General features: G+C 43.2%; 2 protein-coding genes across 4 annotated transcripts in view; both read left to right on the top strand.

The window, feature by feature from the left end:
- Positions 1-22,265, top strand: part of LOC121091064 (cell surface hyaluronidase-like) — a 52,831-nt gene that overhangs the window by 19,392 nt on the left and 11,174 nt on the right. Inside the window, exons 16-17 of the mRNA XM_040600247.1 lie at positions 4,456-4,671; positions 12,646-12,854. Of these exons, the coding sequence (XP_040456181.1) occupies positions 4,456-4,671; positions 12,646-12,854 (425 nt within the window). The remainder of the gene's footprint in view (positions 1-4,455; positions 4,672-12,645; positions 12,855-22,265) is intronic.
- Positions 1-22,265, top strand: part of LOC121091031 (cell migration inducing hyaluronidase 1) — a 114,782-nt gene that overhangs the window by 17,690 nt on the left and 74,827 nt on the right. The gene's annotated exons all lie outside the window — the stretch shown is intronic.

Raw genomic sequence — 22,265 nt, forward strand, 5'->3', positions numbered from 1 at the left:
GTTGACGTTGATTGCTGTCACAGCTCCTCTAAGGAAAACACAGTTCCTGTGTATTTTAGTAAAGAGGTCTTAGTTACCTGAGATGCTTCAGGGACCTTTGGAACAAGAAGAAGGGCTAATTTACCTAATAATACCTTCTTTATGTCCTCCCTTGGGGAAATGGTTATAAGGTGGTCAAGGGGAACAGGAATGACAAAATCAACCTGGAACCAAGGAGAGGGGCTTAGAGAAAAGTGTATGATGAAAAGTTCGGTTGGTGGGATGGGAGAGTGGAAACTTTCCTCCAGTAATGGCTGTAGGACTCAGTCCAACAGAATGGTTTCAGGCAGATGATATCTGTACACATTAGCAAGGGGATGATTGCATCTTGACTGGCTGAAAGTGCAGCTTTTTAATACAGTTGCACCATTTGAGGCCAATAAGCCTGTTAAATATCCCAGCATTTTTTGACTGAGAGGCAGTTTAGTACTGCAGGGCCTTTAAGATCTGAGGCTTTCAAGGTAAAAATGGTCAGAAGACTTGCTGAATACTTCTGCAAAGCAAATGAAAATAGTACAGCGTCAGTGGCAGCCTATTACAGAAAACCTAATGACATTATCCCAATAATTGTTATATGTCCATTTCCAAGAAATACCATTTCTGTAGTTGGTATTTTGCCAGCTTAAAAAACATTTATGTTTGTCACCACCTGCATCCCAGCACTTTTCTGTTATATCTGGATTGAACCCAGATGTGCTAAATCTGATTTCAGACTTGAAGGACCACGGTTAGTTTATTGTTTTGTCGCTAATTGTTAATATGGGACAATATGTCTTTGACTAGTTAAGATAGAGCCTGTAGACAGTTTTAATTAATTTTCCATCTCCAGGCTTCATTTTATTACTCTTTAAAGGGTAGCTAAGTACTAATTCCCTAAAGGACAATCATTTTACCGTTGTTTTTTGAGAAGAAATTAAACATTACTGCAAGTTGTATAGTAATGACAAAACTATTAGTCATGCTGAAGGAATAATTGTATAATTAATCAGACCAATCAGCAGATTGGTTAGACAACAAAATAATACAGCCAGTCAGGTCTTGTTTAGTTCTGGCATGAAATAACAGTCAAGTAGAACAGAAGACCTAAATAGTACACTCCACAAAAAGTATTCTAGGTGCTTTTCCACCGACAAACTCAAATCTCACGTATTAGGATACTGTGCATTTATCAATAGCAACATTCTTGCTAGGCTTGTTTGTTTGTTTTAGAAAGGGTGCCTTTTAAAAGTGATTTCAAAGCAGTGGAAGCAGTAGTTGGTCTTAACCCACCTGAGGGCATGACTGATGATTGTGGTCTCCTGTAGATCTGGTTACTGTGAGTCAGTAGGACTTTGAGCACTCAAAGGAGATGGCCCCAGTCCAGAACAGAGCCATGCCCAAACAGGACACTTGTGCATAATTTCTTAAGAAAACCTGGTGTATCTCTTTTTAGTCATAAAATAGCAGCCCATTCATCCCTCTGTCCTTTTGTTGCACAGCTCTGGAAGAGTGAGGTGAGGAACAAGAGGTTGCGTGTGACCTTTTGGACTCCCATGAACAAGGCCACCTCCAGCAGGTGCAAAAGACTCATAAACTGTTCCAATTCACGTCCGTTGCTAGTAGCCCCTCTGGTTATTTTTCCCTGCAGCCAGGAGCTTAGGAAGGATTCAAGCCTATTCTACTCCTCACCGTGCCACACTATGGCATCTCTGAAACTCCCTGTGACAAAGAAATCCCAGTGGTCTGTGTTGGGTGGATCTGTGGCCCCCAGAAGAGCTCAGAGGGGTCAGCAGTGGCTCCTGGCTGTGGTTTAGCGACTCCCATGGGATTGCAGTCCTGCTTAGCTAAGATAGATGGGCGCTTCCTAATGTTGCCTTTGCTATGTTTAGCTTGTGTTGTCTCAGTGCTGGGTTTCTGTGTCAAAGCAGAAGCTTGCAAACAGTTTGTGATGGGAAAAAGAAAAGCAAACACTGAGTTAAAGTGCAAGCCTGTTATCCCCTGAAAAAGAGGGCAGAAAAAGCCGCACCCAACCCTAAAGAGACTCCTGACCAAAGGGAACTTGGCAGGGGAAGAGCTTGCATCACTCCAGCAGAATAAAAGCCATGCTGACAGGAGCAGAGGCTTTGGGTGGTATAGAGGAAGGTTTGCAACGCTAGTTGAAAGTAGTTTCCTTAAAATGGTAACAGTGATAACAGCAATACAGCTTTTGTTGGCAGCTTGTGCCAACACTTGAATTTTAGGAGAAGTTACACGTTATTAGGGTGTTTTCCAGTACATTATTAATATTTAATATAGCAAGTGCTTTGCGATGCAGTCTTCAGGACTTCTCTGCAGGTGTGTTAGGTGTGCTGCCTTTGGACAGGTTGAGTTAGCATATTCCTAAGAGGTTACGTACTCACATAACCATCACCTGTTAGATCTCCCTGTCAGGCTTCAGACAGGTAATTCAAGTAACCTTTATACCGTATCAGTCACAGGTAGTCCACACCTAATGGAAACTGGGAGTCTGAATAGTGGTGTGGTAGCTAGACACGACCTGTCTCTGCCCCCTCTTCTAGCTCATTCCTGGCTCCATATGGACATACCTGAGGAGCTGAGTCTTGGCTCATGTGTGTTCACTTAGAAAAAAAATACATGTTGCCATAGCTGTAGCTGTAAACTCAGTGCGCCCCTGTCCTGCACTGTACAGAAGTAAGGTCACCTTGAGACTTACAAAATAAGTGACATGACTTGTTGGCATTTCCACTTTGTTTCTGACTTTCAGACTTTCGGGAGGAGAATGTTAAGAGATCAGATTAGCGTTAGCACCAAAACTGTCTGCTGCTGGATGGAAACACTGAGAGTGTTAACCAAATGTAAGCTGTGCTGGCTGTGCCTTGGTTTGTTTTGAAGTACAGACTTTGTTTTCCTCCCCAGTGAAGTGCCCGTTTTAAGATTCATCTCCGCAAGTGCACTGTCACCAAGTACTAATGATGCAGCTTTGAGCACAGTGTTTATGTTTTTTTAATATCTCCTCTTTTATAAATTAAAATGAAGGAAAAACCCCAAGTTTTGGGTTCCTCCTATTTTGCCAAGTACCCCTTTGGGCAAAGATTTTCTGCTGTAAGAAAAGGTTTTAAAACACTAAAAAAATTTATTTACACTTTACATATCTATATATACTTTATATACACTTTAAATTTCCATGTCTTTGAGCCTTCTTTAAATAAGACTGCTTCCGGTGTTTGTTTATAAGACTCAGACAAGAAGGTGGCAGAAAAATGGTTCTAGGCTCTAATTTAATTTTAAAGGAATAAAGGCTTTTATTCTGCAAGTAGCTCATGCTGCAGTGGTTCATTCTTTTTAAGCCAATGGGACTTTCTACCAAACTCAGAATCACAATAACCTTCCTATTCTCCAAATCTGTTCTGTTTATTATTGTTAAAATAAAGCCTTTAAAGCGCTTAGTAAACTTGCAGCCCAAGCGTGCTGACCCTAATTCTTACTCATGTGCACAGTCCAATTAAAATTAGTTGGGCTAAATAAAACAAATTACAGTCCTTTGGGTCAGCGTGATCCAGTCGCTATTTATGCCGCCTGCTTTTATACACATTGCTGCAGGATTCATTCAGAGTGCTTGACCTGGAGTAATTATTTTCTTGATTGCTTCAGAACTTAATCATCACACACTGTATTAATTTTCTCTGCAGATATTAAAATAGTCTATGCTTTTTAGCTGAACATCTGCAGTTTCCTTGTTTTGTTGGACTTTCATATCAGGACAAATTCTTTTACTTAGCTACCAAAAAATCTTGAAAACAGGCCTACGCATAATAAGGATAATGCTGCTTCCTGATATTTTTCTTTCCTAGAAAAATTCTTCAGGGGCCATACTTAAAGGTCTTTTCCAACCTAAATGATTCTATGAGTCTGTATGTGCACAAGAGCCAGTTCTCAGAATTGCTGTCACTTTTACAGGGTTTCTAAGATTTTAGGAGGAACAATTTGAAAAAAAATGGCACTCAGAACCGTTTAGAGCAGCCATTGAAAATATACGAGAAATGTCACTGTCTAATAATTTTTGTTTCTTTGATCACAGCTGTGATATTCCTCAATAAATTTCATAATCTTCCAATACTTCCCTGCCCTTTGAGTCATCCTCTTCCTTTTGTCACCGCACAGTTTATTGCTGTGTGATTTCAAGGAATACATGGTTGTGTGGGTGCATTTCAAAAAGTCTCATTTTTGTGAAAATATCTCCCGGGATTAAGAAATGAGGGGGAAAACCAATACAGTTGGAAATCTTTCTAACTTTGGGGAGGCAAAACAAAACTTTTTACTCATAGAATAGAGCTTTCTAGTTCTAACTGTATCACTGTTTTGGCTGTTAAAACACTGCAAACCCAAGTCCATCCTTAGAGCTAACCAGTAATTTTCCTTCTTATTTTCTCCTGCTAGGTTGGACTGAAAGTGTTTTTTGGCAGATCGGGCCAGTGGTTTGGAAACAACGATAATGACGGTGACAAAACATCTGTCTTCCATGATCTGGATGGCTCAGTGACAGGGTATCCGGACACTTTCATAGGTAGAGCAGACAACTACTTGCTGCGTCACCCCGGCTGCTTGACTGTCCCACGCTGGAACGGGGTGGTGTGTACTGGGAAGTTCGCACAGGTAAGGGGGGCAGTGGCAGCAGCGTCGCTGGGCAGGTGGGGTGGGTGTCCTCAGGTACTCTGCTGAGGGGCCATGGAGTGAAGCCTACTCAACACTCCATAAGATAGCAGGTGAATAATAAATTGCGTATAATTTTACTCCTCTCTGTGTTATCTGCCTAATTCCAAGGACTCGGTAAAGCTCCTGTTCATCCATGGCTGCAAGGAGCCCTGTCTCTTCCCATTGTCCACAACCAGCTGCAAGTTGAAACTGAGCTGGGAGAGAGTTTGCTGTTTTCTCGTTCCTGTTTCCAGACATTTGTCCCATCTATCGTGGGGCTCTCGTGCATAAGTCTTGTAAATCAGGTTTCAGTAATGGAAGGTGTTACTTCTCTGATACATCCCACTGCATTCAGGATGGTGAAACGGGTGGCTGAGAGACAAACTCACACTTACCTCTGATTTCCCATCCAGAAATCACTGTCTGAGGTATGTTCAGCCTTAGGCCAGGGTGGTCTTAAACCTTCACAGCGGTTTTCTTCAGCCCGCTGGAGTTAGAGACTTTAACTGAGATGTTGACACCTTGGTCGAAAGGGCTGCAAATCCCCAGTAACCTTTCAGTAGGGAAAGAAAGGAAGAGGAAATTGTAAATGGAGGGAAAATGTGACCTCAGAATCAGATCCTGGTTCATTGTATGTTGCTCAAATTTCACCAAGACCTTTGTTGTGGATGGAGCATACTATAAATACATGACTCACCACAGCTTTCACAGTCACCCGTAAGAGACTGCAGATGGCTCTCCTTGCTCCTTTGCTTCTAAAGGATAATAATGTATGTACCAAAAAGGTATCTAGGCCTGTTAAATTCCAGTTACTTGGACATGTTGCGAGGTCTCCTCTTTCCTTGTGCTGAACAAGCCAAAGATTAAGACTGTGGTGGGTGTGCACAGTGCCATGTGGCTTGAGGTTGGAGTGTGGGTACTGGGAACCCTCACACCAGATCTGGCTTTTGGAAGGACCATTATGTTCTTTTGATCCCTGAGAACAGCCCTGCGCTGTCAAATAAAGACTACAGCGGGGCGCACTGCTGGATATGAAAGGCAAGGGTAGATTATGAAGTGATCTTAAAATAAGATCAGTGTTCTTGAGATACATGAGATACAGCAGGTGTGTGTTTGTTTATTTAATTATTAAGAATCTTCTGTGCACTTGAGAGCATGCTGCAAACTCTTGTCTCATTGGGAGTCAGCAGACATTGCCCAGACATCAGCAGGTGTGGCACAGGATGAAAGTCTACCTGAAGTCAGTGAAGAGCGGGCAGAGCTAAAATTGCCTGGAGAGGAGCAGGCTGTCAGGTTTCCCTTGTTGGCATGCAGATTAGTGAGCATGGGGATTAGCAGAGCCTGATTTCCTACAGATGCACCTCAGGATAGGTTTCAAACCTGGACTCATGGTCTTTCCACATTGGGAGATTTCTGAAGGTGCTTTCTCTGTGGCTTCTCTGGTGTGTAGTAATGTGTGAGCCTGCACTCCGGGTAGTCAGGCACAGCTCTCTACTCCCCTTTCCCCAAGGAACTTTCTGCGTGACACTTTTGGGAGTGCAATTATCTTTGAGACCTCTATACGTAATAAGTGCACAGCCAATTCCAGATTATGCATGTCTCTAAGCTAAAAAATGTATATGCATTTGCTTTAGCTGCACAGCAGAGACCAGGACTAGCTATTTAAGTGTCTAGACACTGGGTTTATGACCCCTGGTTTGCTATTGACTAGGCATGGAACAGGATTGGGCTCCTATGAACCACTCCCATTGAATTAGGGCTTTGTCCTTGGCACTTGGTTTTGCTCTGTGTCTCTAGAGAAATGATCCTCTCTGCTCTGGCAACCTAACAGTTAAATTCAGAATTGTAAACAAGTAGGCATTTATATTTTTATTTCTATTAATATCCTCCCGGTTATGGCACTCTACACGGTGAGGCAGTTTTTCCACCATAGAAAATTTCCTTGGCTAGGTTTAGGCAAGCATAAACATTTGCTTCTCTGGGATCTGTTCCTTACCAGTGTTTTTCAACTAATCAGCATCCAGAAGGATGAGTAAAGTTCATATTAAATGCTTCACTTCATGGGTTTTGGGTAGGGAAATATATGTATGTGCAGGGTAGGAGAAATTGGTCCCGTGCAGCAGGGTTTGGTTTAATTTGGAGGGTATAATTGTTGGAGTATTTCAGCTTAACCCTGATTCTCAGCACCTTGACTACTGGTGATTCATGTGCGTGCTACACTCTGAGCGTCATACTTCAGCTCAAAAGCCTGAAAGAGTGAATCTAGTTATGGAGAAAGATGGTTTGCTTTGATCTTAGCAACTCTATTACAAAATCTGTTTTTCTTTTCCTTTTCATGTAGCTCTGGTAGGCAACATCTTTCATCCTTCCCTAGTGCAAGCAGGTGAAAATGTCCTCTCAGTTCAAGGAAATAATGACTCCTACAGTACTGCTGAACTGAGCCCAAGATAGTCAGCCTAGGGATGGGCTACTTGGCATGGAGAAACGAGATCCAGGTCCTTCAGCTAACGTTGCAGGCAGATTCTTTCTGAGCAAAGCACCTAGAGTTCGATTAATTTCTTTTTGCTTGGTTTCTCTCATTCACTTCTCATGCTTTTCCTCTCCTGGATGTAATTTGCCAAGGAAAGAAAACGACTGGGGAAAACCAGTTCCTGTGGCAGTGTTTCTAGCTCCACAAAATCCTGGGGACAGATGGTCCTGAGGGTGTTTTAATCCAGCAGCTCAGGTTGACATCCCACCTTCCTGTGCTTGGTTTGTGGCCCCTACTCTCCACCACCTCCAAGAAGCATCATGCCACCTTTCCCGCATGGTGTCTAAGACCTTCCTTCAGCAGAGAGCACTAAGAAATGCCTTGTGCTTTGCTTGCAGTGTTGCCTTTTGCTACCAAAGAAGGGTTCTGGGACCAGTTTAAAATAATGAAATTTACCCAAGCAAGAACTATCAGGTCTGTTGATTCTGGAGCTTGTAGGGTTGTTGTAGTCCAAACAAGACCAGCCCCTATGCTTTTTAGCGACAGCTGAAACTCTCATGTTGTAAAGTGAGGCTTTAAGGAAGAACACTAAATAGGGGGAGACTCACAGGGAAATCACAAGAGTTGGCAGCACCACATCTGGTAATCTTTGTGAGTCACTCAGACTCTGTCAGCAGGGCACTGAGGTCCTTGGTGTCCCAGCAACCTGACTTTCAGCTGGTGCAAGAGCCAGTAATGAAAGAAAAATGTAGGGAGAGGCTCATCCCATAGTTCTCTCCATATAGCTGGGTGAGATTTCCAAAGCACGGAGCCAGAGACTCCTCAACACCTGCATTACTGGTTAAAATATAAATGAGATTCCTAAACCATTTCTGAATTTTATATAAATTGTAAGGCAAGTGCCTTGGCTCCCACTGGGTAGCTGAAGCCGTGCACTTACTACTTTCTTGCAGACTTTACAGCAACTCATCAGGAGATGCTGTGAAATTTCTCCTTTTTGGTATTAGTCTTTGTTAAAACAAGCAGAGATTTTGGCAGTATGTGCTATTTCCTTTTATAAGCTTAACAAGGTGTGGCTCTCCTAAGAAACTGCCATGTAACTAGATTAGTGTCAGTTTCAAATTAACAAAAAATTAATGCCTTGCTATTATAAAATACTTTAGAAAATGCTGTTGACTTTTCACCAGTTCGCTTAGTCACTACCTTTCTACAGGCAGCTAAAACAGAAATTATTCCACTCCTGTTACCTCTGTTTCTGCAGCGAATGTTTGCAAGTGCACCGGTCCTGCATCCCCAGGTTACATACCTCCAGCTGGTATTGTGTCCTCAGTACCTGTAGCTGGGTTTGGTACTGATGCTTCTCAATGTAAAGCAAGCAAGAGAGGCGGCATGTAGCGAACGGTGCTTTTCTAACCCCAGGCCTAACCGTTCAAACCCAGGTATCTGCAGTTCTTGACGACTGTCAGCACCTCACAGACTGGGAAGAAGGAAAAGCCTGCAAGATATTCTTCAGCTGATGGTGTCCGTATTTGAACAAAGAGGTCCAGTTTTGATCTCTGATGTATACCGATGAAAAGCCAAAGTTATCTTGCTGATATCAATGACACCTTAGCATGTCCTAGCATGTCTTAGAGAAAGAAAGATACATTTCTTTTTCTTTTCAAAAGAGCTTTAAAGTCTTCACTTGGGTGTTTCGTACAGAAAATGTTTTGCCCTGGGAAAGTATCCTTTTTGATGGGGAGAAGGTATGTTTTGAACATCTCATTTTTAAGGTATTTTGCCCCAGCTTGACAGCTGACAGCACAGCAGGACAAAAGCAATGTTAAAGAAACCAGAAGGCAAGCAGACCTTTTCTCACTGTTCCAGTACTTTGTGTGTTGCTTATCTCCATACTCGCTCTCCAGTTGAATAGCAGATCCCCCATGAATTGTAAAAGAACTTATCTTCTCAGTTTCACAACCTACTTGGGAGAATTGCCATGTAAGCACAGGGAAATCTGACACATCCTTTTAGCGTGAAGTGTTAAGCAGCTAAAATGACAACTATGTCCATTAAACCTTCCAGGCAAGTAGAAGGCTTGCGTTTTATAACATGTTAACTAGCTTTTCTTCTCCTACTACATTAAGCTATCACCACTTCTCATATTTTGAAGTATCTTTATGACCCACTTTCTTCTTTTATATATTTCGATAGAGCTAACCAAAAATTGTGGAGGTGTTGCTAAGGAAGACGGATTTTTCATTCCAGAAAAATTATCTTGCTGCTCTCCTTTTTGCTCCTACTCACAAGCATTTTGGCCCTGCAAAGGTAGATACACAGAAGAAAAGTGATAAAGGTTTCCAAGTTCATTTTGAACCAGTAAAGGTGTCACGGAGTAAAGGCTTAGGAAGAAAGAGGCCATGCTGTGACATCCTGAGAGCCTATGCTGGGACAGTGGCTGATGTTTCACCGACCTGGGGCCAGTGGAGCTCAAAAGGTTCTTTTTACTTTGTTCATCTCTTCAGGAATTAAAAGCAGCCTTTGGTGGATGGATCTCCTGGGGTTTTTCTCGAGTAATCTATTCATCTTGACTGCAGTCCTAAAGGGGTAACAAAACGCAAGTACTAGGGCTGACGTGAGTCAGCATCACAGAAGGGAGGTCAGGGATTTCATGAACAGGGATTGGATTCCCCTCTTGTCCCTTCTTCTCTGAGGGGAGAGGCCCAGAGAAAGGGATGAATGGGAAAATGTGGGGTGCTGCTTTCTGTGCAGCTTGGTGTGTTCAAGAAGGACCAGGCCACCAGGACTGATTCCAGAGCTGAGCCCAGTTGCTGCAGGAAACATCTCAGCTAGTCCCTCCCTGCTCCCAGTCGGAGTCCTGTTGACTAGCGATGCTCCACCTGGGCAAGAGCCTCTTCGTGTAGGGTTTACATTGCCTGATCAGCTATGTGTGGCCTCCTTTAGGGGTAGATGTTTTGTAAGATCCACTGGATACACATGTGTATTTCTGTGGGACTGAAAATCACATCTTTGGTGGCTTGCAATTCTAAGGCATTCTCTCAGTGGCCACTGTTGGTCATTGCTGGAGACAAAGCCAGTCCACAGATATTTCTGTCAACACAGAAGTGGCATTTTCCCTTGTTCTAGTAATCACTGTTCTCAAAACAGCTGTCACCGTTATCCTGAGTGTCAGACCTGTGACTTGTTCCCTTGGCACTTGGAGGAAAACGCTACCAGCAAATCTCTGACACGCTTTCCTCATCATCTTGCTGAAGCACTCTGCAAACTCTTCCAGCACTTTCTTGAATTCATTAACAACCGTTGTAGTGAGCAGCTTAGGCCATGCATAGCACTCTCGCTCTCTCTTTTTTTCTTTTTACCCAAATACCTCAAAGTCTATAGGAAACATTTCTTCTTGGTAGTCTGTAATTTAGGAACTTTTGGAGCTCATTGAATGCATTTCCTTCCCTTCTTCATTTATTTTATTATTGGTGCATTTAATTTTGTGGTAAATGCACAGCAGCTACCATCGTAACATTCTGTGCTTGAAGGACACAGAAGGAAATAATGTGAAAGTTTCTGGTGGTGGAACAGAAACTCTTGCCTCTCACTCAGAAAGACACAAGTGGGCTATTATTTTGCAGTACCAGAGTTCATTCCAACCGTTTTTTTGTCACAAAATGCTGTTTTGATTGAGAACAATTAATACATCGATGGGATTTCAGGTCTGAAGGTACCTTACTGATTACCTGCTCCAACCTCAGCACTTCCCCATCTGGGTGGGGACAAATGAGATTGAAATGTGGTTTGTTACATTCCCTGCTACTGACTTTCTAATCATGGTCTGAATGTGAAGGGAAAATAGGTTTTCCTCCTTGGTTTCGTAGATAAAAGAGGTCTTTTATCAGACTGTAAAAACAGTTATTCTTCCTTGATCCATCATGAACGAGCAAATGGGCTGCTGCTCAGAGGCTGGAGTGAATTACTTGATCAATAGTTTCAGCCATCAGGAAAAAATCCTGTTTAATGCAATTCTGCGATCCACTTCAAGGGTCTGCAGATACCACTCAGGATAGGTTTTCATCATTAAAGTGCAATGGTGTAAAAGGAGGAGTGGGCTGAATATCCAAGAAATATTTACAACCATTTTGGGATTATTTCTTTGACAGGAGACCCAAATTTTTAACTTGAGCATTCAGCATGAGGCTGCTGAATTTGGGGTGAGGTGAGGGGTAGGCGGAGGTGGGCTGTCTTTTGGAGGTCCTGAGGAGCACAAGCTCAGCAGCAGGAGCAGATGCAAGCGCAGAGTCCTTCTGAGCGTGAAACTGGAACTAGGGGCTGAACTAGCTAGAAACCTCAACTAAAATAAGCCCGTATATAAACCAGTGAGAGAGAGTCTGGTTTTGCAGAGCTTTCAGTCTGTGTAGACAAGAAGGGGAGAGACAGGCATGGAGGTATGAGGGGCTGAGGTCTCATAGCCCTGCATTAGAAGGCAGATATCCTGATAGATGGAGTCTCTACCTCAAAGGCAGAAACTGTTTAAAAACAATCGTGCTGGATGGATGCTCAGAAGCTCAGACATTTCTGAGCTAATGTGGATTTTTATGTTGGATGGTTTAAGTTTGTGATGTAAAGAGCACTGCGGGAGAGTGAAGGAAGCAGGATTATAGGTGTCCTCACCTGTCCTTGCTGCTTTTGAAACCCTTCAAGGTATATGACAAGCTGTCTGCCACAACCCTGCATGCCGAGACAGATTATATGACTGGTTGTGCATCCTCCTTTTGCAATGGAATTTCACCCCGGCAGGCGCAGGTGAACATCATGTGTTCAGCCTTAAAACGAACATTTGCCACATGAATTTGCCTTCATTTGAGTGATGGCAGGACAGAAAAAGCATACAGCTGGGGTGTAGTTTGTTTTGAACTACAGGCCAAGGGCATCTGTTGGTCCCTGCACAGAAGAGCTCTCCGCTGAAACCTATGGAACGCAGTATTTAGTCTGTAAGGTCATACAGTCAAGCCATCAAGTTTTAGCCCCCAAAATTCCAGCCTAGTCTGCTACTTGAGAGAAAAGATGTGGATTCCATTAGATACCTGGACCTAATCCAAAGCCTATTGAAATAACTCAAGTTTTCTGTATTTTCAATGGAATAAGCCTGTTTTTAAAGTGCAGTTATTTGAATTCATAAAAAAGAGTTACTTTGCAATATTTCCTTGATTACCCTTCTCCCTTAAGATTCTGAATAGTGAACATTTTTATGGTGCTGTACAATTCATATCTCACTTCACGGTGTCCCCACGAATGGCTGCAGATGCTATTTCTGTTTTACCTTTTTATTTGAACTGGAAATGTTTCAGCGACTTTCCAAATGTTCTGAGCTCTTCACTGGCAAAAACCGTTTGCAGGCAACAATGATCAAATGCACATGTTATGGCTGCGCCTGGCTGGTTTAATGGATATGTTTGTCATTTTCCTTTCACCCTCAGCTTTATATTCAGGCCAGACGCCCTGAGAATCTGACCTTACTCATTGCCAGAGCAGCATACCATTCCCATCCCTTGCGGCTGCAAGGCGTGAACAGAGGAGCTCCATACCAGCAGTACCAGCCTGTTGTCATGCTGGAGCAGGCTTATATCATCCAGTGGGATGGCAGAGCACCTGAGGATATTATCCTGTACCCGATCAACTTCAACAGGTACAGCCCTATTTTGCTAGAAAATGCTCTTTTTTCAAACTGTCTCGTGCTTTAACAATTTCCCAGGATATTCGCAAGTGACCTTTCAAATGTCTCAGCAATTTCTGAGGGCATGGAAGCAAGGTGTTAATGGCTGGCACTTACGGATGCAAAGAGATGATGCCTCTGCTTTCACTTTATTTCAGCTTTTTTGATGTGCAGAGACATTTCTCTTTCCAGAAAGTTTTGAAACAGAATCCAAGTTAGTCCTGGCCTGCTGTCCCTGAAATGTCTCCAGAAGAGCTCTGGCTCTTGTTCATTTGTTTGTACTAGTTGCTGCACACATAATTTATCTCCTATATATATAAAGTGCAGAAATACATCAGAATGTGCACAGAGCTTTGCATCTTTGGTAATCCAAACAGCACTGTAATCACTGTTTCTTTTTACATGAAGTTTAAAAACATTAGGACTCAGTACAGCAAAATTGTAGGCTATGCTGTATTTATATCCCATGTTTTCTTCTAGAGTTATATAAAAGCAGGGTATATCCATTGTAGATGCTGCTTTTTTTTCCGTTGCAGTCTATTTCATTTTGCATTAATTCATTTATGGGTTTTAGTACCATTCCTCTTACTTTAGTGAAATGACTTGTGCTTTGCACTGGTTAGGAGAGTCCTGCAATCCTACCAGCTTAGCAGTGACAGACATTGCCGTGCTTGGTGCAGAGGAGATGCTGCAGGAGATGAGCACCACAAAAAAACCTGGCCATCCCCTTGGGTCCTGCAATTTGTGACTCCTTTGGTTATTGATAAAAACACAATACAATAAAAGGACACGGGTATGCAAATGAAATCTTCCATGGGTACATACAACTCAGCCAGACACGGGCACAGGCTTGCAAAGCAGATTTTAGACAGTTTGATGTAAAAGAAGTCAGAGGCACCGAGGATGTGAAGCAGCACATGCTGCTGGTAAATCTGGCGGGTTCCTAAGTCCCTCCAGTATTATCCACCAAACCCCACACTCATGCGCTGCTCCTCCAGCAGAGCATCACTGCGGTGGTTTTAGCTTAGGACAGTTTTGGCAAAAGCTTGAGCTGTGTTTGGTTCCCCTGAACTTTGGACCTGAAGAAGTTTGGGGAAAAATACTGTCCTTAGTTCCCATTATGAATTCCCATGGGAATGTAGCTGGGAAGGGCAGCGTTTTCTCTTTCTGCAGTGCCCGTTGTGGGGAGTGACAAATACCTGGTCCTCTTGATTTAAAGATGTAGTAGCTGTGGGGCCGTGACCGAGTTGCTGGAGGATCAGCATTTGGACACTCCTGTCACAGAGGAATTATTAGAATTAAATCGCTGCTTTTCTGTATTAATAGATCTTGGTGCACTTTAAGGAAGAGGAAAACCCATTAGTCACTCTCAGGGAAGCTGAGCTTTTCAATTATTATCTGTCTTAAAATGATTAGTTATTTCCTTGCGGTTGCAGAGCCAAGTCTTCTGCTGGGTAACTGGTGGTTACTCTGTCACTGTGCCAATTAATACTTGCCAAAACTTTGGCCCACGGTCTTTCAAGCACAGTAATTCAAATCTGAAGGCAGCACTCCGGGTCTTTGGTAAAACTCAGCTTGAAGTTTAGCCCTTGTTCAAGCAGCAACTTCACTACGTTTTACTATTGAAAACCACAATGTGGTTGTGGTTCTCTTGGTCTTGTGTTAAACAGGGCAAAGGTTTGTAAATTTTTCTGATGCAGGAACAGTTGGCGAGGTATGTGTTTTGAAGAACTATAAACAAGAAATATACTGTAATGAAGGAAAACCACAATTTTACTTCATTTCATTTAGAGCATCTTGCTAAGGAGTAATTGGGAATTAAATATGTGGCTGCTCTGTGTACACCTCAAGTATGCTGGATGCAAACTACCACGAGACTTAAGGCTGGTGCAGTGGCAATAGTGAAATGTCCAGACTGCATGCAGAAACATGGAGAAATGACATTTCTGTGGAAGGGTTAAGGAACTGAGGTGAAAAAGAGGATTTAGGAGGCTGGAAGAAAACAAGTGCCTGCCTAAGCAGTTCCATGTATAATGTTTTTTAAACATTGTATTCCAGTCCTTTCTGGAATGGAAGAAATCTCAGATTGTGGAGCCCAGAGTAATCAGTTAGAAAACTGGGGAAAACTTTCACCTGTCTCAAGTGGCTTTATGTTTTGTTTATTCTTTTTTAATCCAAAATACTGAGCAATCTGCCAAAAAATAAGCTATTAACATCTGTGCAGAATATGTGAATATGTTTTGGCAAACCAAAAAAATGTTTGATGAACTTTCATGTCGGTATTTTAGGATTAGTAATTTCAGACAAAACCTGAGTGAACAATTAAACTATTTTTAGTGACATTGTAAAATGATGGATAGCTGTATCCAGGATGCTGCCTTTGCAGCTAGACAGCCCTCACGCTTCTGGAGTGATTTGCTCTATGCTGGCTAAAGGAAGGTCAGAGGGGAAATAAGGAATTTGACAGGCAGATGTGTACCAGGATTTGGATTTCTGTGGAGGTCAGGCATAGTGCTGATGTTGAGTAGTTGCATGATTAACGCTTTCCCTGCCTCTGAAACACTGTAGAAAGACCCAGTAGAAGTCATGCCAGTTCAGACATCTATTAAAAGACTGGAACATCCAGATTCCTGGCGTGGGCAGGAGCTGGTTGGGATGAATTCACATGACTCAGCTGAAACTGGCAGTGCTGTGAGCTGCAGATCTTGCCCAGTGAGTTCAGAGGCACTGCTCAGGTGGATTTACTCAGCAGAGGAGGACATCAGAGCATAGTCACCGAGCAGACCTTTTTCTTTCTGTGGTGGGCACCAGGAGGGTTGCTGCAGTACTTGTACCTCCCTTGCACCAATTCAAACCACGTTTAGAGTAATTCTACAGCTTCTTCACTTCCATCAAAATATGTAGCTAAACCAAACACAATTGCTGTGCCTCCACATGCTGCTGTCTCCAGCCACGTGGTACCAACGAGCGGTTTAACGCCCACCAGCTCCCCTTCCAGTGAGCAACGTACATGTTTGCATTCATCAGGGTAGCTGTGTCACTAGCTGACTGATGGGCAAATATAAAGCCATGTGGAGACCCACAGGCTGTGTTTTCAGGCTGCTGGGGAACATAGCTGTCTCGGCAGAAATGCCTTTTGAAGCTATAGATAGGGTTGTCTGTATAATGGGTGGGAGTTTCCCTGTGAGGATGGGAAGGCAGCTGGGTATTGATGCTTCTGGAAAGAGGTAATGCAGGACAAGTAACTTCTGAATGTTCTGGCAAGAGAACAGAAGGAGAGTGCTGGCTGGAATTTTAATGACCAGGGATGAAGCGTGCACCAGAACCAGTCCAGATTCTGCTGAGGGTTGCTCTCATCAGGCATAAAGCCTGTGTGAAATCTTCATAAACAGAGATCTCAGACGCCCTCTCCATGAGCTTCATCTCTTTGTTGGAGCAGTTTCTGCTCCCTAAGAGCTGTTTGTATGTTTTCTTGGCTGCTTTTTTTTTTTTTCTTTTGCTTCACAGAAGTATGAGAATTATTTGTAAGACTGAGTTAATGGCTTTCCACAAAATCACTATCCTGAAGTATGATGGCCTGCAGAGAGCATCGAGCTTGTTACGAGAGTGGGGAGAGGCTGGTAAGCCAGGAGAGGCTGGAAAACATTATTTGGTTGCAAGTAAGTGCCTCTTTTCAGGTGCTGGAAAACAGTACAAAGATTGGCACTTCATACAGTAAGCAGTCATAAATTAAGTCCTTCGGTTTAATGACCTAGGCTTTGTGCCTGTGCAAATTTTCTAATCGCAGAAGCAGCTAAGGCAAATACTGTTACCACAGGCACAGTGCCGTTCAGTAAGTCAGCCAGGCTTCTTTGGGCTATCAGCTCATCTAAGGATAAGAATTAAATCTCCTTAAAGCACATATCTGAAGTATAGTGTAATAAGTTGTGTTGTTGAAGCAGCCTGAAAAGCAGTGGCAATTAGATTAAACATGCCTTGTTTTTAATGAGCGCAGGCAAATATCTCTGTACGTGGTCTGTCAAGGCTCAGAGGGAAGGGATTTCCCTTATTAGGGCTCTCTGTTGTGGTTTGACAGAGAATTCAGGGAAACTTAAGCAGCTAGCGGTATACAGAGGGTATTTTTTTGTAGATAGATGGTCACAGTCCTGCAAGCAGAGGTGTTTCCTAGTACTGCACCTCTCCTGAGAGATGCTGGCTCCAAGGACAGTGCAGGGCAGCCTTCCCCAGGCTCTCTGCACAGCCACCCTCTTACCCTCACCTGGAGGGGTACAGTGAGGCTCATAATACTGGTGTTCTTTGGTGCCTTCTTGCAGGAGCCAGATCTTTCTGAGAACTTTAAAAAAAAAATAAAATTGGCAGGGCAGGGCCAAATTTCTTGTCAACAGCAAGCACAAGGGCAGATGTCCGTGTGTGTGCTTGGGCTCATGTCCAGTTTTTCCCCTGCTGCGGTGTTTGTGCAGGGATGGGCACAGGTACTCGGTGGCAAATACTCCTGTGTTTGCTAGGCTGGAGCTCTGCACTAGAGCTTGTTATCATATTCACCAGTGAATAATCTTAATTGTCTGAAAATTCAAGACCCTGGAATGAGCTTGTTTCTAAATTCTTCATTAAAAATAGTGGAGCCTTTGGACGCCAAGTGATATAAAGCCTCCAGGGTGCTACAACCCCTCCAAAGGTGGAGATTTCAGTGCAAGCAAACTTCTGCAGCCCGTATCTGTACTGAGACTCTGAGGGACTCATTATATTTGTATTTGTCAGTGTTGTGTAGGCAGGTGTTTTTCCTACAGCTTCTTATTCAATGCCAGCCTGATTCATACTTCCAGCTACTTGTCATTTCTGCAATAAAATTCCGTAGCGGTGATAAGGTCTGGAGGAAAACAAAGATAACAAGACAAGGCTAGAATGTACTTGTTGCAGACTTGCCCAATTTATGGATATTTCCAAAACTGTTTCTTTTTCAGATTAGTTCTACGTGAGCTTTTCCTCTTGTTTCCCAGACTGATAAAGGCACAGGAAGGCAAAATTAGTATTTCAAAGTGGAGCTAACAGTTCAAAGCTGTGACTGCTTTCTTGTTCTTGTACATACATGTGTTCTGACCTCGATCCCCCAGACCTAGATGTAACACAAGTAACACCACTGCTATTTCCAATAATAATAATAAGTAAAGTGCTACTTGGGTTTCATAGCCTGCCCCTCCTGATAACATCTGTGATTCAGAGTTAATCGTCCACACAACACAGAAGTCAGCAGATATATTTCAATTCCCTTCTGTCTATTTAAATCCCCTAAATTACCCGCAGGTCAACCCATAGATGAAAGCCACAAGATATTTTTGAAAAAATTGGAAAGAAACAAAACCGTTTGCCAGAACACCAGATTGCAGATTGCACCGTTTTAGTACAGCTGGGCCAAAGCGGGTGGTGACATGGCTGTGTTCAGGTGATGCTAAAACCCCATCTTTGCTTATCCCCCTGCATCCCTTGCTGCTCTCTGTCTTCTGTGGCTTGTGTTTGCAGCTGGCCCAGTGGCAGCAGCTGGGATTAACAAGGTGACTCTGAGGAGGCTTGTCCTTCCTGAGATGATCCTTTTACAGCATGAATTAGAGCCATCTGAGCATAAAACAATCCCCAGGTGGCCATGGCAAACAAAGCTGCTCATCACTTAAAAGCCTGCCACATGAAACTGAAGGTTTTTCCTTGCTTTCACCCTTCTCCTGGTCCACTGGGGCTCCTCCGGGCCACCAGCTTCTCCTGACCTGATGTGCTTCTGCGGCACAGCAGCAGGAATACACCAAATTCACAATAGTCAGCGACAGGGTACCTGGGGACATTAAAAAATTGGAATGTGATTCCTTCATGAAAACATATAGGGTGGGAAAAAAGATGATAAGATGGTGTACTGTATTTAAATGCAGGAAGTTCTTATTTTTGCTGGAATACAGTTGTCTCTGAGCCAAATGCTGGCTGCGTCATGTCCTGGTTTCATGAATATCGACACACGTGTACCTCAGGGCAGGATCCCTTCTATAATGGGTTGAGCTTCTCAAAAGCAAAAGTCACATTCTTTTTGCCTAAGGAGGCACGTGGGTAAAACTAGAAAATATAATTTATATTAAGAGATGGCCTATGCCTTTGAATTTTTAATGGCTTTTCCTAAATGACAACATTTAGGAAAGGCATTTAAATCCGAATACGCACAACTCTGCTTAGGTAAACACAGACCTGACTTGTTAGTATTCCCACAGAAAGTGGTCTTCCAGAGGAGTCTATCCTTAATAACAAGGTCCTGAAAAAAATTGCAGGATGTTTGCCCAGTAGCTGTGTTTGTCATCGCAGGGGGTTTGGATGTGTTTAATGAACTGGAGTTGAAGGCAGAAAATGAAAAAGAAATCTAGAAAAAGAGAAGGAGCAAGCAACAGCTGCAGGGAGCTGATGGGAAACATGGGTTCAAGGAAAGGAGCTTGAACTGGGAGAAAGAGGTCAGGACGTGAGCCAGGTTCTTTGCAGCCCTTTCTCCACTCTTCTCAGCACCTGAGAGATGTGTGGGTATTTCTCACTCTGTTCTCCCCACCAGTGATGCTAGCTGGAGAGGAGCTGACAGCAGGTTTTGTGCCAGAGGAGACTGAACCTGGTGCTGGGCAGGTTGTTCTGAGGCCGGGAGACACTTTGGGAGAAAAAAATCCAGCTTCATGCTGACTGACAGCGAGGAGCATCGACCTCTTGTGATTTGTGTGTGGGATGGGTTGGAGGCTGAATGCTGGCTTTGCTTTTTTTTGTCTTTTGAAGTTCAAAATTCAGCCTGTGAGAGAGAAACTTACCAAAGCAGCATGTGGGGATATCTGCCATGGGAAAGTCTGAAATTCCCAGTTGTCTTACTTCCTTTCGAGGTGTTCAGCTCATGTAGATGTTGACCAAAATGTTGGAGGGGTTGTTTTTAAATAGGAGAAATGACAGTTGGGGGAGACTGACTCACTGGATGGAACTCTTTTTTTTTTTTTTTTTTTTTTTTTTTTTTTTTTTTGAGCCCAAGGAAAAAGTAAGTAATTTTTAGTTGTATTCCATGGCATTCCCTCATCAGTTTACCCCAGATTTTCATCAGTGAGATCAGGATTTGGACCGTGTACTTCCATGGTCATCAGCTATGTGACACACCATGTCAATAAACATGGTGGGGCTGTTTGCTAGAATAATCACCAGCTTAGAGGTTCCCTTTGCTAAAATACAGCCAGGACTGACATCCAGCATAACCGGCAATCACGGCCAGATCATACCCATTTGCCCAGGAATGATGCTCCATCTGATGTAGTCAAGGGGCATGTTCACAGGGTTGAACAAGTGTTATTTGTCCCCTCGCAGGAGGTGAGAGCCCCAGATATGCACTCCTTCTATGTTTACTCCAGCCAAATCTCATCTCCAAGTTCCATGACTCACTTTACATCCCACCACTTGCAAAAATCTCCCCTCCTTTGCCTGCTTGATCACGTTTCCTTGAGTGGCTTTGCCTTTGGGAGTTTGGGGTTGAACTGGGGGGGTGTTCTGAGGGTTGTAAATGAGGTATGTATGTGTGTACGTGCAGATCTGTATCTACCACATGTCCGAGAACAGAAAACCTCTTGCCTGCTTTTTTGCCTTTCCCTCATCCTTTTTTTTGTTTTTGCTTATCCCAGGAAGCCTGCTTATTGCCAAAACCTAATACTCTTTTAACACTTTGTCTGATGTTTTTGCTTCACCTGAAAGAGCCAGAACTGCAAATGCCAGAACTGCAAATGCCAATATCCTGGTGAAAAAAGAAAGGCTTCTCGGGTTTGTTTCATCCAGCCATTTCCAAAAGGAAATAAACAGGCTAAATACATTCATAAAAATGCATGAAACACCCTGTGGGGACTGTTGAATGACAGTAACAGAGGGGCAGAAGCGTCAGTTTTATACAGGCTGGTGTTGCCAGACTCTCAAAAATTTTCCAAGTGGCATTTGAAACTGTTAGGACCCACTAACCACTGACTTTTTGCTAGCGCGTATTTCACTTTTCTTCTTCAAATGCCAGGTTTTGGTGGTTTTTTTGGTAAAAACACATAGGAAAATATTGGCCTGATTAAGAGCAAGAATGAAAAAAAAAAAGAAAGAAGAATGTTCCTTACTTATAAAATGAACTATAGTTTATCACTAAAAAAGATTGTGAACAGTTACTTAGTTTTGGGGTGAAAATATCTTAAATAGCTCAAGTTAGTTTCCTACGCATATTAATATGACTTTCCCTTAAACTGACAGCTAATTCTAAAGTCAGACTTTCCACCTGAGAATATTTTTATTTGTTTCTCTTGTAAGAAACTCCTAAGAATAAAAATAAAAAAAAAAAAAAAAATGTCCTGTGTATTGCTACATTGGACAGCATTTTGTTTATCTATAGTCTGGCTTCTACCCCTTGTGTTTTAAATGATTTCTCTCCCCTTAGTTTGTGCTGGTAGTTAAGCATAGGAGCGTCTAAAGCTACAGATGTTCCCACAGCATTCGGGCTGGGATCTGAAATTACCCAGAATTCATAATTTGGGATCCGTTATGAATTCAGTGTTTTCCCTTCTTGCTAGTGCTGTGTGTGTCCCAGAGCCCCCGGCACACCTGGGCAGATCCCAGCTGACACGCCAGTACCCAGAGTGGCAGAACAAGGACCAAATGCCCTGCAAGATATTTAGGCTGATTCAAATTTTTCCGATTGTGCCTACAAATATTCACCCCAGAGGAGCAGCTTGTAAATAAGACAGAATGGCGAGGTTTAAGCAGAGGCATAAAGCAGAAGCTCCAGCTTATTGACCACCCTGAGAGAGGAAGGCTTCCTGCACTTGTGGCCCAGCCGGGAGGTCCTTGGTGGCCAGCGCCGTGGCTGAGAAAGGCACACGCACATCTGTTTGACTTTGAACGCAGTGTCCAAGGCGTCCCATGCCTCATTACTGCTTGTTGCCTGAGGTTGCATTTCTCCCTGGGTTTTGGCAATGACTGGAGAGCAGGCATCTACCCCCCCTCCGCCGGCCAGCTGCCAGGCAGAGCCCTGCGGACCATCCCGCAGCAGTGCTGATGTTTCTTGCTTTGCTTTTCCTGGAGAGGATGGAGCCCAGTCCAGCCACACAGACAGGTATTTGGACAGGTTTACGGTGGACCTTGTACAAGCTGAAGAAACAGAATTGAAGTAAAGAACTAAATAGGAAACTGTTAAAACACCGCTAAATTAAAGAGAAAATAACCACCTTATTCTTTCCTATATGTACCTAAAGGATAACTTCTAATACTGCCCCTTCTCCCACCTCCTCCCAAGCCCTTTGTTGTGGGAGTGTACGTATTTCCATTGTTTGCTCCACAAACTCCAAAGTAGGTGCTTTTCATTTGATCTTT

The sequence above is a fragment of the Falco naumanni genome, chromosome 7 (genome assembly GCF_017639655.2).
Source record: "Falco naumanni isolate bFalNau1 chromosome 7, bFalNau1.pat, whole genome shotgun sequence".
Lineage (NCBI taxonomy): Eukaryota > Metazoa > Chordata > Aves > Falconiformes > Falconidae > Falco > Falco naumanni.